The sequence below is a fragment of the Xiphophorus maculatus genome, chromosome 22, assembly GCF_002775205.1.
Source record: "Xiphophorus maculatus strain JP 163 A chromosome 22, X_maculatus-5.0-male, whole genome shotgun sequence".
Classification (NCBI taxonomy): Eukaryota; Metazoa; Chordata; class Actinopteri; order Cyprinodontiformes; family Poeciliidae; genus Xiphophorus; species Xiphophorus maculatus.
Window position 1 is genome coordinate 19,764,408 of NC_036464.1, and position 15,906 is coordinate 19,780,313.

General features: G+C 38.5%; 1 protein-coding gene across 1 annotated transcript; it reads left to right on the forward strand.

The window, feature by feature from the left end:
* Nucleotides 1-13,694: 13,694 nt before the first annotated feature.
* Nucleotides 13,695-15,704, forward strand: sf3b5 (splicing factor 3b subunit 5). Its single transcript, XM_005804170.3, has 2 exons — nucleotides 13,695-13,783; nucleotides 15,097-15,704. The coding sequence occupies exon 2, from the start codon at nucleotides 15,123-15,125 to the stop codon at nucleotides 15,381-15,383; it is 261 nt and encodes an 86-aa protein (XP_005804227.1). The 5' UTR covers nucleotides 13,695-13,783; nucleotides 15,097-15,122; the 3' UTR covers nucleotides 15,384-15,704.
* The last annotated feature ends 202 nt before the right edge of the window (nucleotides 15,705-15,906 follow it).

Sequence of the window (15,906 nt, forward strand, 5' to 3'; positions counted from 1 at the left end):
CAACTATCAACTTGTACTCAGAAGATGTTTCTATATCTTACATGTCAAGATTAACTCAGAAATGAAAACACTTTTACACTCAGTAACAGCGACTTATTAAAATACTCAATAACTTCCACAAGTTTATGAAACGTTTACAACGTAAATTAAGTGCTGTTGTAATGCTGCTGCTTGTTGTTGTTTCCTTTGTCACTTATTGGGAGAACATTCCAGATGGAACTGCATATCCTTATTGATATGTTAATTAATGTGATTTCCCAGATATTTTAGCTTCGTCCACGCTGACAAATTGGGTGTGAGCTTCGAAAAGAACCAGACTTGGATATTTCATATAATTTGACAGAATTCATCATTAAAATATGGACTGTAATAATCTCACACCATATATCCAGATACAACTACTGTTACATTCTTAATGTGTATAGTGTTTTTGTTTTTTTTTTGTATATAAAGAGCCATGAAAAAAAAACGTTTTTCGTCTTCCTTACCGTTGCTTTTTCCTGCTGCGTTTTGATGAAATGTTTAACAGAAAGCATTTACATAAAAGCGTGACATACCTCCTAACAGAGATCATATATTGGGTATATTGGGCTTTTGAATACAGGTCAAATTGAGATACTTCCCCTCCAAGCTCATGTGAAACCAAGAAAACTTCCTCCTACTTTTCTGTCACAGCTTTGTAATTTTTACTGGATACACCGTAGCATCTCAAAATGTCGGAGGGCTTGTGCTTCCTGTCGTACTTGCTGGAAGTGCACATTTTCCTCGCCTCGTTTCTATGCGTGGCGCACCATCCCTCACAGATTTCCCCTCAAACCACAAGGAGTCTTGTCTGAAATTAGAAAACTACTTCTGGAAATATCCAGCCTTCTCTGAAATCGAGAATAAACTGCAAACTCTGCTGAAGTTTTAAGGAAGCCGGTGTCGTTTCAACAGCCTTTGGCTCGGTTGCATTGTTATTCACAGATTCTCTGTTGAGTTTTAGGTCAGGCCGGTTTGTTGGCAGAAATGCCAGGGTGATTGAACCAAGCTGCTAGTACTTTTGGCAGCTGCTGAAAAATGAAGAATGCATCTCCATAAATCTTGTCAGCAGATAACTTTTTTTTTTTAATTTCCAGGGTAGAATTTGGGTTCGATAAAACCAACGCCAGCAGTTGGCATGGCTCTTGTAGTCACATGCCCTGAATGGACCTTCTTTAGCATGTTTTCCTTTCAACTTTTAGTTGATTTGTTTGAATACAACACTCAGCTTCTTTTGCAATCAACTTTTTAGATTTACCTAAAATGATTGTGAACACCAAAGCATTTCTCTGTTTAAAAATTTCTAGATATTACGAAGTGCAATATCTTCGTAATACCTACGAAGATATTGCACTTAAAAAAATGCTAAACATTTTTTTTATTTCACGACAGAATTTTATGATTAGAAACCTAATCTCTGAAATAAATGATTTTTTGGACGATGTTCCAATCTAGTTAGAGGCACCAGTAGTTCTTAAAAAAACAAACTTGTCCTGATGTGAGGTTTCTATGCTTCACACAAGAACCGGTGCACATTTTTATGGTTTAAAACAGAATGGACAGCGAGGAGAGACTGGGGGAAAAGATGCTTGTTATTAAAGGGAGACAGGTTTTCAAAGATCTTCTGTCGGGACTAAATTGGAAAGAAAATTTTAAATGTCCCTACAGATTAAACATCTTTGCAATGATTTGGATGAGCGGAGAAAATATAAAAATTTGCTTTGTTGTAAAAATCCTCCCGCAGACACGCACATAGCTTAAGCGCTAATTAAATTTCACACTCTACATAGGAAGTCAGCTTTTCCCCGACACACTCCAGTATAAGCTCACCGCTCAACTGGAGACGAGTTGACTGAAGACATCACTCTTAAACTCCCGGAGGTCACGACAAATGTGATTGTCGTACAGCTCATAATGCAGTCACACTTTTTCTTATTCTGCTTCCAACCCATCAAAAAATATAGTAATAATGCTGAGGGTACGTGTTGAAAGTAAAAGAGGGCAGCCTTTTGGTTTGTTAGGCACATTTGTTTTTGGTAGGAAGTGTGGGTGAAAACATTTACCTTTTGAATCTAGTAAAACTGCATCTATTATTCAAGGGGAGATTTAATTCTCACTTATGTAAGAACAAAAAAAAAAGAGTGATTTCCGTGTGTTCCCAAAATAAAGCCACACTGTCAAATTTGTGAGGTGCTGTGTTTAATAATGCGAGTCCTGGATCTTTGCACCATTTGGCTGAGCTGGTCAGAGGGAAAAGAAAAGCATCAGCAGCCCAACAAACGAACAAAAAAGCCTCCAAACGACATGAATGCAGATGGGCAAAGAAACGGCGCCACGTGTCATTTGTAAAAGCAAAACACGAGAGGCTGGCCCTGGCAGCCTCGATCAGAGGTGTGACCAAGTCACTGTGTTGCAAGTCTCAAGTAAGTCTCAAGTCTTTGTCCTCAAGTCCGAGTCAAGTCTCAAGTAAAGACAGGCAAAAGTCGAGTCAAGTCTCAAGTCAGGAACCTTTAATTTCAAGTCATTTCGAGTCGTTTTTATTTTATTTTATTTTTATAATTTGCAATTATACAAAAAATTCAAATAGTAGACCATTTGTTCGTTTTAAAATATGTATTTATCTCAAATGATAGAACATGTGTAGCTGAACACAAAGTATAAAAAACATTTTTAAATTGGACCACTTTATTGCCCAGTTCTGTTAAACTTGATATTCAATAAAAAAAGAGGAAAATGCTGACATTTCCACAGCACAATACAAAGAACCATAACAGCAGTTTTTTCCTCTTTTCTCTGACCTGTCAAAACAATATATTGTCAATATAATTTCCCAACGTAGATGTCTTCAAATACACCAACCATCCTTAGATGATACTAGACCCGGCTCATCATCATGATGGGACAGAGAGACTCTGTTCCCTGTGTTCAAGTCCAGAATCTGCTTTCTGTTCCGGAGCCCCGCTCACTATCCACCGGCTTCCTGAGCTAACACGGTGCACATTATTTGTGGAGGCATTTGAAGGACCGGATTTATGGTAAATAATCACCAATTTAACCCGGAGTACACATGCTAACACGAAGTTAGCTAAAGTCAACTATCTTACAGCAAAAGAAAAGTGCCACCTACCGATCTTTGTGAAGCTTCAAATGCCGGACAAAGTTGGACGTCGCGGCATCTCCATCCGATATTCTCTTCTTGCATGTTTTACAAGTTGCAGTTCGTTTTTTAGTCGAAAGTTCATAACCTACGTAGCCAAAAGAAATTACTCGCGGAAGCATATTCGAGCGGTTATTTCGTATTTCGTTCCCTGAGCTCTGTAGCTTTGCCGCGTTTTTTTTAAACGTCCAAATCCTGTTAATTTGATTGGTTGTGCTGCAGCTACGTACACATACATACATAAGGAGAGAGGAAAACCATAGTGACGGTCTGCGCATATTGATACGGAATGAGTGACATTAATTAATGACGCCACTTTATAAATAATGTGTTTTAAATTTTAAGACTTTGAGTAAAAAATATCAAGTCTTTTCAAGTAAACAGCTTCAAGTCGAGTCAAGTCCCAAGTCAAGTCCGAGTCTTTGAGCATTTTTTCAAGTCAAGTCTCAAGTCGTGATTTTAACGACTCGAGTCCAAGTCATGTGACTCGAGTCCAGTGGTGGCTTCGTTACTGTACTTAAGTACAATTTTCGTGTATCTGTACTTTACTTAAGTAGATTTAATAATGGATACTTTCTACTTTTACTCCACTACATTTAACAGTAAGTATCTGTACTTTCTACTTCACTACATTTCTATATAGCGTTTCGTTACTCGTTACATCCAAGACGCATTTCAGTTTTTTGATTTGTTCGTTAGTTTGAAAGTATCCAATGGCGAGAGCAGAATCAGTCCGCTGAACCAATCCAAAGCGGGAAATAACCATTAGGCCCTCCCTCAAGAAGAGCAGCACAGTACGCAGGTCCTGCAGAATCATTAACTCCCAGAATGGAGTCCAAGGATAGTCATCCTCCAGAAGACCTGCCCCACCCATGGCCTTATTTAAAACATTTCTTTGAAATAACTGGGTCAAAAAACGCTTCCTGGAGATTCCAATGCCGCCTTTGCCTTCCCCGAAAGCATGAAATTCTATCTTTCAAAAATTCACCATCAAATTTGAAAAAAACATAATGAGGTAAGTTAAGTTGCTAAACGCTATCGATGTTAAATTAATTTGTGTTAGTGAAGTTTTATGTAATCTAAGCAAGGTTTTTGTTGAACTCGACTGCAGTAAATAAATACGATTACTGTATATTGTTATAAGCTAGCATGAACTTGCAAGTAACAGTGATTACTGCGGTCGTGATCACGTCTCCCGCCATGAATGTTACATATAAGTTGATGCTAAACTCCTTCACGTCCTGGTTATTGAATAAATGTTAGCGCCATTAAAATAATCTCCATGTAACAGTTACAGTCATATTCAATAAATTAGAATATGGGTTCCAATGAGACGCAATTGTCGCAAGTCCGGCGACATTGGCGGACATTCCCGCCCACAGAGTCAGCCGTACCCCCCCTGCCTGGAAGGTGTTTATTGTCAGCCCCTTTCTGTTAAGAGTTCTCTCAAAATAGCTGGCAAAAAAAGTTAAGTTCATGTTTTGTTAGGACGAAAGACTAGATGTTTCCAAATCGCTTGATGTTTGTTAGGTCAGTTTAAAGTCCCTTTTTTCAGGGAAACAATTTTCTTTTGAACATGTTTATTTTGAATTAAATAAAACATTTCAAAGGTATAATAATTTCTCTCATTTTGTCTAATTACATGTAACCCTGCAGGTCATCCCTGGAATTCTGATGCATAGAATAAAATATCTAAATCTAAACTGTCACAGGGGGTAAACACAATAAAAACATTCTTTATCTGCAGCACTGCTCATTAAAATGGTACATTACTGATTTATTAAAACTAAATACGATAGGTACACTTAATGACATTATATAAGCCGTTAGGTATTATGGTCGGCAAGTACTTTTACTTTTAATACTTAAGTAGTTTTAAAAGCTTGTACTTTCTTACTTTTACTTAAGTAAAATAATAATGTGGTACTTTGACTTTTACTTGAGTAAATGTTTGTCTGTGTATTTGTACTTTTACTCAAGTACATTGTATGAGTACTTTCTCCACCACTGCTCGAGTCCCCACCTCTGGTCTAAAGCCTTGGTTGAGGGTCATTACTGACCACGAAAAGAATCTCCTGGAAGTCATCGCAAAGATATTTCACAGGATGTTGTTGTTCTTGATATTTTACAAAAATAACATTGTAAAATGTTAAACAAACCCAGCTTTGCTTCGCTGTTTGTTTGTCTTTTTTTCGTTGTTGTTATTGTGATTCATGAAACAACCAGAATTTAACACTTTGCACATTGGATAGAAATGCAGTAGGACAATCCTACTGGTTAGGACTGTCCTAACCTACTGGTTAGGACAGTCCTACTGGTTAGGTTTTAATCTGTTCCTTGTCAAGCGAGGACAGCTTCGAATTAAGAATTTAGAAAAGAAGCCAAAAGAAGCATAATTTAGTCTTCTTACTTGACCCATTCAGAGGAAATCATTCAGCTTAACAGCGTTGTAATTAACTTCAACTAATGCACCTTATTGTTGAAACAACTTCTTAAAGGTTTTATTTACAACGTCATTTTAACGCATTACTACATTTGGCCAAGACTATTTCATCAGGCCTCACAATCCCTGACACAGAACCTGATTCAGTTCTTTTGAACGCAATGACCTCATGCCTCATAGTCAACACAAAGCCTGCAGGTTTCCGTCACAGTAGTCACTTTATAATCTCTCACTTCATCTACATGCTGACAGCAGCTGACTAAAACAAATGTGATATCCCTCCACCTCCATACACTACCGTCACATTCCCATCACTATAAACAGCGTATGTGCTGTATGTTTATCTTGCCAGCAAGACGCTGTTTGTTCTTTGCTTTCAGGCCCACCAGCATTTACTACATCATTTGAACTTCTAGACTCAACAGCAAATTGCAAACTGCACCCAAAATGCAATCCTCCGTCACTCTCCCGCTTTAGCTTTCTTTGTAGCCATTACCATTACCATTAATGTATGCCATTACCTTAATCTTTAACTTCTTTCACAGATTCTCTACTGCAAAATATTAAAATTACTTCCAGACAAAAGAAAAATGTTTGTAAAATAAAAAAATTACTTTAAACTCATAAATCCGCCAGGAGTATTAATATTTTTTGGCTTAGCTGTGGTCAGATTCAAATCCAATAACATACAATTCACTTCAGTTCATTTGTAGTAATATACAGTTCAGTTGATCATTTTAATATTAAAACGTTGTCAGTGTAAGGAAGCCAAGCCAATGACATCTCTTCATTACAGTAATCCCTCCATCTGAGTATGTTTTAACTTTGGAAATCAAACTTCAAGTATGTGCAACAAGCTAACTATGCTTTCCAAAATGAGTTCCTAATGTTTTAACATAGGAGAAATCAACAGTGATAAAATAAACTCGAGGAGATAACGTCCCATAAAACAGCTGGGTTAAAGTAAACCCCTTCACGTTGTTGTTCCACCCACTGCTGGATATTATATCAACCAGAGTAGCTCAGGGTCATTTAACACAACGGGGTTGGGTTACAAGTTTGACACCACATGCTGTGTTAGGTTTTGAGCTAACATGTCATTTTAACGCAAGCTAAGGGTGGATTCAATAAAAATCCAACAGATCCAACAAGCATTTCTAAATAAGTCATGTATGGGTTAAAAAGAATGATTCATCTTCTGTATAAGCTTTCACTACAGGGTGAAAAACATCTAGAGGCCATTTAAAGTGGAGAATTCACTAGTTCCTGTAGTTTTACTAGTTATTGTGATCAAGTGGAGAACATGCAAAGTTCATGTCAGCTGATACAACTGTTTTCTGACTTTATTAAATTCAGGTAAAGTTAGGAATGTAGCAATAAAGGGGGGAGAACCATCCATAAAAAGATAATCATTATTTTATAATTGTATATACTGTATCTATATTTATAACACATATTTCCACATGTGGAAATGTGTGTATCACATGTGATTCACATGTGATACACATGTGATTTTACCACAAAACGTTCCAAAATCACACATATACATGTGATTCACATGTGGTTCACATCGTTCATAAATCATTCACATGAACAAAGTTGTGTGAACCACATGTGTGGTTTTCATGTGGTCACATGTGATTTTCATGTTATTTTTTTGTAAGGGCGGACACATAATCCCACCGTCTGCATCCCCGGCCCGTCTTTCTTCGCCTCAGGCCCTGGCTGGGCCCGCCAAAGTCTCGCTGCACCGATCTACATCACCCTCCCAGCTCATTGTTCATCATCTCTCCATTTCACCACCGCCGTTCATCGCATCGCTTTTCCACCGTTTCATCGCTCTGGTTCAGCCACGTCAACAGCTTCTCTCACTTCCGCATAGCCGCTGTGAACCCGCTCATCAGCACCTCCCATCGAATTTTTCCCGCTACGCCCGCCTCGGGCTTTCGGGGTAAGACGTAGCATTCATGATGTGCAACGCTAGGAAACGCAGGAACTTTTATTAGTCTATGCGTTTCAAATGCTTCAGGGCTTTTAACTGAATGAATGCATGAATAAATTAATAAATAGTAGCCTCCCTCCCAGCAGTGAGCCAAGGTGGATCACCAACCTCTTTTCTACAGCATCTCGCACTCATTTACTGTAACCAAGCCCCCAATATATTCCTTCTTGAACTTTATTATGCCCTGCACTGGACTTCCTGCCCCTTGCACCTGTTAAACACCATCTCATTGCATCACCGCATCACCCCACCTGGCCTTAATCTACCAGCATCCTGCCATTCCACGCCTAGCGCCATCCCCAGCTGGCCTTTATCTGCCAGCTTCACATCACTTTCCCCCTTTTCACAGCAATGTCGCCTTTTACAGACTCAAGTCCCAGCCCGTAAGCCCGAGTTAGCGTAGCTTCTCCCACCTGCTCCTACTTTCCTCGTCGGGAATTCCCCGGCCTCAGCGCTCCCTTTTTGGGGGATGACTTTCCTAACCTACATTGGGAATGCTCATCCGAGCTCATTGCAATTCACAGCTCGATGTCCTCAGCCGAGGCCCGAGCGCCAAAGAACTTAAATTCATGTAGAGTACAGACCAAAGGTTTGGACACAACTGTGTGTCCAAACTTTTGGTCTGTACTGTATGTCAATAAACCCTTTTAATCGCTGTCTTTCTCTGTATGAGTCTCTCCACCCCTCTTGAAAAGTCAATAAAATGTTCCCCCTGTCAAAAATCCATCCACAAAACCTGATTTGTCCCCACATGTCGTGCAGGACCCCCCGCACCCCCAAATAATGAGAGTTGACCACCTCTCTTGAAAAATCAATAAAACGCTCCTCCTGTCAAAAATCCACCCATATGGCCCAATGTGTCCCTATATGTACTGCAGGAACCCCCCAAACACAGAGGGTTGACCACCCCTCTTGAAAAATGAATAAAATGCTCCTCCTGTCAAAAATCCACCCATATGGCAAAATTTGTCTCCACATGTTCTCCACGACCTTCCCCCACATACTGAGGTCCTGCCTACATCTTTCTCAGATGCTATCATTCCATCAGTCAAACATTAACAACCACATCCTTTTACTTTTTCGCTTTTCCATATGGAGTGATTAGAAGAGGTGGAAGAAAAACAATATTTTGGGGTTTCTTCATAGACTTTGGGTTTGTGTCCTGAGATTTCAGTTTGATATTACTTGACTTAATTGGCGGAAGATCATCTTTCTTTGAAAATGAGATCTCTTTAAGCTTATTTGTCAATTCTTTGATGTTGGCATCTTGCAGTTTTATTGTTGCTACATACGTTTTTATCTCTGCTTCTTGGGCTTTTATCTGTTTTCTGAGAGCTCTAATGTCGGTCTGACTCACCTGGATTTTATGTAATGTATCTTCCGGCAGATAGTCTAACTTAGACTTGAGATTTTTCACCTCATCCTGCAGATTGTCCTCCTGAACCTTGAGATTCTCAATTTCTATGTCTTTCTCTTCCAGTGTTTTGGACAATCTGCGGTTCTCAGCGCGATACATTTTGAGTTTTTCCGTTTTCTTGTCGGTGTCTGGGAGAAGTATAATATCTCCTTTCTCTTCATCTAACCCTAACCTTTGCACCTTAGAATAAGTTGCTCTAACCATTTTAAATTTCTGAGCATTCTCATGGTGTCGCAGAACTTCCTTATTTAGCTCTATAATCTTACATTCCTGTTCGCGAATTAAATCTGCCTGTATTCCAATTTTTTTCTCATTAGAGTAAATTCCTTCTGTGGCTCTTTTGGTTTTTGTCAGAGCTTCTTCTCTCTCCATATTCAGTTTCATATAATCCTCCTGTGTACGCAGGAGGTCTTTTTCAAATTTGATCTTACTATCCTTGGAGCTCTGAATCGTTTCAGCCAGCTTTATCTTGACCTGCTCCACTTGATTCTTAAGTAACTCATTCTCTTGCTGGGACTTTTCTAGGAGTGTCTGGGTTTCAACAGCCTCTCTCTCAAGACTCGCTGTAGAAATTTCCAGTGTGTGGTTTTTTTTCTCCAGGATTGCTTTGTCTGTATGAGCATGTTCAGATTTCTCCTGGAGGATTTGGTACTGCAAATCTAGTTTTGACAACTTCATCTCAAATTCATACAAAGACTTGTGTAGTGACGTGACTTCCTTTCGTAGGCTCAAATTTTCTTCATCTTTGTGTTTCATTCGCTGCATTGTTGTTTCTTCAATCTGGCGATTTCTTTTCACTTCCACTTCTGTCTCTTGTGCAGCTTTGCGTTGTCTCTTAATCTCCTCTTTATGAGCTTCGATTATCTTTTGTTTTGCATCCAATGCGGTCTTAAGATTGCCAATTGTGTTCTGTTTAGCTCTCATGACATCTGACTGTTTTTTAAGCTCAACTTTAAGGGTCTCTGATTCATTTTTAAATGTGGTTGCTTTTAGGATAGACGCGTCTAACTGTAATTTCAATTTTTGGTTGTCATCCGTAAGCTCCTTCACCTGCTTTTCTGCGTCCAGCGCTCGTTCTTTGAACCCCTTCAGTGGTTGCACTAGCTCAGCCAGTTCGCGCCTCCGTCCGATTTCCGTAAAGAGAGCATATGACTTATCTGCAAGAGCTTGTTCCGTGTTTTTTAACTGACCTTCTAGTTCCTGAATTCGTTTGTCACTTTCCTGAAGTTTAGTCAAAATCCCTTCATATTTGTTAGTAAGTTTAAAATTTTTAACCTCTAGCTGTTTTATTTCTTTCTTCTGCGAACTTGTGATCTGTAGTTGCTTCCGTAAATCTTTTTCAGTTTGTTGTAGTCTCTCCTTGCACAGATAAGTTTCTGTTCGGTTGTCCTCTTGCCGTTTTGTTGTGTCTCTAGCTTTTTCACCCCCACTTTTCATAAGTTTCTTATGGGATCGGGGACTATTATCAGTTAATTGATCCGAGCTGGCCTTGGTCTGCGAATCTTGTGTTGAACGCTTCATTTTCTTCTTGTTTTTGGATAGCAATCGTTTTGCTTCTCTAAATCACAGAAAGTAATCTTACCTTGGAAGTCTTGGAACTCAATGACTTTGACATAGTCAGGGTCATTGACTATATCAAAGTCATTGTCTATGTCATCACTATGTCATGAGTGATGTCATGATCTTTATCCCCATGACATCACTGCTCCTGCAGCAGTACAGTGAACCCTCATTTTTCGAGGCAGTTACATTCCAAAAAGAACCCAGATAGGCGAAATCCACAAAGTAATGACCTTTTTTTTATATAATTATTATACAATAAAATACTCCGATTATCATAAACATCTGAAGGGGCATGTGAGACGGAACATAATGAGTGCCCTGAAATGGAGGTAAAGAAACGAGCTGCCATGCAACATTAAATAATTCACGGGGAGATGTGTCGAGATGCTCACCAGGCATGCTTTTAATTTCCATAAAAAGAAGAACTGACACAGATGAACTTGCCAAAATAGCACTTAATGCATCTGAAATGGTGTGCGCAATGCAAGAATGTTTCAGAAAGCTGCGAGGCGTCTTCCTTGGGTGACTGGGCCCCATGACATCGATGCAACAATGGGCTCTTCGACGCGACTTGGTGATTGCGGAGGGAGGTTGCGCCCGTATTGACAATGAAATTAAACTTGACAGAAAGCAGAGAAGGAAAAAAAATTGTTTACAGATTTGACAGGAGCAAAATTATTGCCTCTCAGACAAAAAAGGTTTCAAATTCTGAGCGCATAAGGACACAATAGGGATTGCAACACTGGAGAATTTGATTGCTTCGGTTAACAATTTTGTTTTTCAGAGCTTTGAGCTTTTACTTGTTGCCGAAGCAAAAACCTGAAAGAAATAGTTCATCAAGGACAATTTTCTGTTAAAACAATCTGAACAGATATTATCGATCAGTCACATAAATGAAGCAAACCACAAAGACAATTTTAGAGACATGCCACCAACTGTAAGAACGATATTGACACTGCTTATAAAATAGCTTTTACAGCTTATGACGGATGATTATCAACAAATGAAATAGAAAGTGAAATGCGATATTTTCTGTTCTTGTTCTTCATCCTCCATCCTTCACATGCTGTATTCTGTAACTTTTAAATGTTCAAAAACATTTGAACGTACTATTGAATAAAAACACTAATCGTTGTTCCCGAGGGACAGAAACTGGATGTGTAAACTTTTTTTTCTTTTAAAGAAAAAATATATTCAACTATGTGACCGTCAGAAACAAATGTTTTAGTTGAAACAAGTGTAAAAGAAAATATGTTTTAGATTCACAAGGTTATTCCTCTTGTTGTGTCTCTCTGTGCTTTAATGTGTTGTTGAGTTTGCATGTTGCATCCCTGCTTGCATTACTCTTACAGGCTTCATATTAAAGACGTTCATCTTTCATTTGGGAATAAATGCAGTTCAGCACCACGCTTCTGCAAACACTGTCCAGCATTGGCTTACTGTTAGCAATGTCATTCCCCCCCCCCCCCCCCCCCATTATTTAAATATGAATATATTATAAAATATTACACAAAACAAAACAGCAGAATTTACTGAGCCAGTCTGCAGCCTCAGGGCATCTGCTTTGGATGTGCAGCAGTTCTCACCACAGCAGCATTTGTTAGCACCACTTGTAAAACTATTGGAAATTTAAGACATAAAAATAATTCTTTTGTGTTGTTTGTATGCTGCGTGTTTTTTTTCTTATTTGGTTTAAAATAATCTTTGCTGACTAATCATGTTTTGGATCTTTGCTCACTCAAAAAACCAGGTCAGTGAGATGACATTGGTGAAACACATTGGGAGTTAAGGAGTTCTGGTGCGTTGGAATAGGCTGTAAGAGAAAAATGTAAATGCTCCTTGAACTTTTTTTTTCGTTATTAGACCATAACCCTCAGACCAGCACAATAAATGCAATTTTATAACACATTTACATGGAAAAAAAAAAATGTAAAAGTGGGCATACATGTGCATCCAACTTGACCACTTTACTCTTTTACTTCTAAGCAGAATTCAGTGCAACAAATTTCCAACAGAAGCCACCAAGTAAGCAGTGCCCTTCTGTGTTTATTTTATTCTGTTATGTGCCTCAAAGGCTTTTTTTTTAAGAACAATAATTAACAAACAGCATCATGAAGGATCAGATCAGACAGGTTAGAGTTAAGATGTGGAGATGTTTAAAGCATAGTCCCATCACAGAAGCTCGGATCATCTCCTGGAGGCCATGGTAACCCTGGAGGAGCTGCAGAGATCCACTGCCAAGGTGAGAAAATCTGATGGCAAAACTATGAGCCATACACTCCACAAGGCTGACATATTTGGTAGAGAAACAAGAAAAAGGGACACGAGTTACCATCAATTTGCAGTGTGTGGCAGGACATGTTGGTTCTAAGTCAAACTCACCAGGATGAGGCCAGCGTTTTTTCATTGACTGAACCTGTTGCTAGTGGCCGAAAAGTAAGGATAGTATCTCCCCTGGCGGCAGTCATGCTCAGCCCAGCACACTCGCAATCGGTAGCAGATGGATTAGTCAGTGAAGGAAACAAGTATTCAAAAATATCATATTTGTCACATATGACATTTTTAATGCTAAAACATTTGCTGAAATAATCTGAACGAAACTGTGGCTGCAGGGTCCTCCTAAGTGCACTATTAACTTTATGGTTATTTCCTATTAACAACCATGTGCTATTGATAGAAAATAACTAACAAATTTGTTGCTACAATTTTTGTTTTATATTTAAGAACGAAATTAATAGATGTGCATTTTTTCCCTACCAGTAATGAATAGACCAGCAGATGTGGCTTTCTGTTTAAAAAGTGCTCTATTATTTGAAACTACCTGGAGTAAAAAATATATATATTTAAAAAACGATCCCCATATGTCCAGGAAGCTAAACAGAAAAAAAAATGTTTGGATTTACTATTGTATTTGCCCTATCATGCTTTCGTCTTATGTGAATCATTCCTTATTTTAACAATCAAATTGATTTTAATCATAGTGTGTTCAACTTGTCGTGCAAACACGCACTTGTTTGAATCTAAAAACGAACAGGCGCAAAATATTTGAAACGGAACCGAAGATTGAAGGCTTTGTTTCAACCGTTCACAATTGCAGGGGACCAGCCGGAAAAGGTTGCTCAGGCGCGTTTGATTGAGGATTTAATCAGCAAGTTTCACCTCCTTTGTGGGATATTTTGTGTAAGTATGTTTCGCATTTATAGACGTATTTGACTCTAAAACTGGTATTTATAAACGAGAGTGGCGTAAATTAAAGACTCTGTCGGCTAACAACGAGTAGCTTTTGCTCACGTTAGCATGCAGGCTAAACGCGCGACAATTATCTTTAGCTTGTAAACGGTACGTTTATAAAAGCGAGATAAAATAATGCATTTATACACGCAGAAACGAGTTAAAAATGAATGCAAGACATTTCATCACTAGCGTGGCGTTTTAACATATCTGTAAATATGCTATGGTACAAGGAAGAAGTAACCGAGACGTCAACAGAATAAATACGTTTTTGTTTTTTTTTACGTAACTTCACCACCTTAAACACCATCTTTAATGATTAAAATCTCCTTAAGAAAGATTTTACTCCATTATATATATATGTGAAAATGTAATAGACATTCTGATGAAGTTTGAAAACAAGGACATTAAAGAAATTACGTTAAAAATCCGCTTTGAAGGGAAGAAATGGCACAAAAATGGTGAAGGGACACGGACTGCTCCATGTATTTTAAGAAATTTACTTTAAAAAACACGTAAAGTAAATTGAGATTCACCAGATTCATTAAATATTTTTGCATTGCATAAATGTAACCAGACTTGTGAAAGAAATAAAACTTTAGTTTCCAGAATCATGCATAGATAGTGGTCATTGCGTGGTTTGTGCACAGAAGTCACACACCATCTTGCATTCAAGATTATTATATTATACGTCTTTCTTTGCAACTACATGCCTGTCCTAAAATCCCACAGAGCCATTAGATTTACACAGATTTTCTGTAATCAATAGTAATTCTGTAGAACTTCAGATACTTTGCTAAACCACACAATGCTTGATCTCATATACTAATTTAAATAGTAGAAGAGCTGCTAACACTGCAAGGTAAAAGTTGCAGATGTTTAATTTAAGTGGCTTTGGTTGTTTGGGTTTTCCATTTACTTGGACCTGCTATTCAGAAATAGTCTATTAATTAGGTTGTTAAATTATAGCATTTTCTATTCATCAGGTGTAGGAACACAGTTATTTTTAATTAAAGTCAAATTACGTTGAAGGAAAAGCATATCTAAATGCTTTTTTCTCAGTTTAAGTGTTAAGTATGGCTGTAATGTCTGATGAGTGCAATGCACTTTTGAAACAGGATTAAGAAAAATCAAGTTCAGTTATGATTTAAAAGCAATTGGTAACATTGATAATAGTGTTAACATTTCTTTTCGATTACCTCATTTTCTTCTTACTCACCAGCGCAAAGCTCTGTAACCTTTTTTTTACTTTCCCCATTTAGACTCCCTTGGCCTAACCTGAGCCAGAATGACGGACCGCTACAACATCCACAGTCAGCTGGAGCATCTCCAGTCCAAGTACATCGGTACAGGACATGCTGACACCAGCAAGTGGGAGTGGCTGGTCAACCAGCACCGTGACTCTTACTGCTCCTACATGGGGCACTTCGACCTGCTCAACTACTTCTCTGTTGCCGAGAACGAGAGCAAAGCGCGGGTCCGCTTCAACTTGATGGAGAAGATGCTGCAGCCTTGTGGGCCACCGGCAGACAAACCCGATGATGCTTAGAGTAAATTGTCGTGAGCTGTGGGTGTTTGTGTTATCACGGCTGGATTGAGTTGATGGACAGTTTTCTGCTAAAAGTTCGTATGACCCACTTTAACAGCAGAATATGAATATCGTGTTTGCCTGGAGACGAGTGAAAGATATACTTTCCTCCCTTCAGGGAGATATGAAGACATAGAACTACTGGAAGATTGTAAAGTTGATGAAAAACAAGTTCATATGTCTCGTCACCCAACTGTGTCTTTTTGTACTAAGTGATTGAGTTGTATTTTGGCACAAGCTTCTTCTAGTTTGATTAAATTTTGGTTTTTACTTGTAGTTCGATTTTGTATGCGAGGGGTAATTTCATTCAACAAGTGTGTTCCCAGACATTACTTTGCAATATGGAGACACCGTCTTATGAAATGCGAAAGGGATGGCACTCACTTTACATTTTGGCTTTATTTTTTGTATAAGATGGATATTTGTAGCTCTGGTTTCAATGATCAGGTTTTCTCTGGCTTAAACTGAGTTCTCTTTGGGATTT

Excerpts from the sequence above, each read along its gene's own strand:
- sf3b5 (XM_005804170.3), top strand. The coding sequence starts at position 15,123 with ATGACGGACCGCTACAACATCCACAGTCAGCTGGAGCATCTCCAGTCC.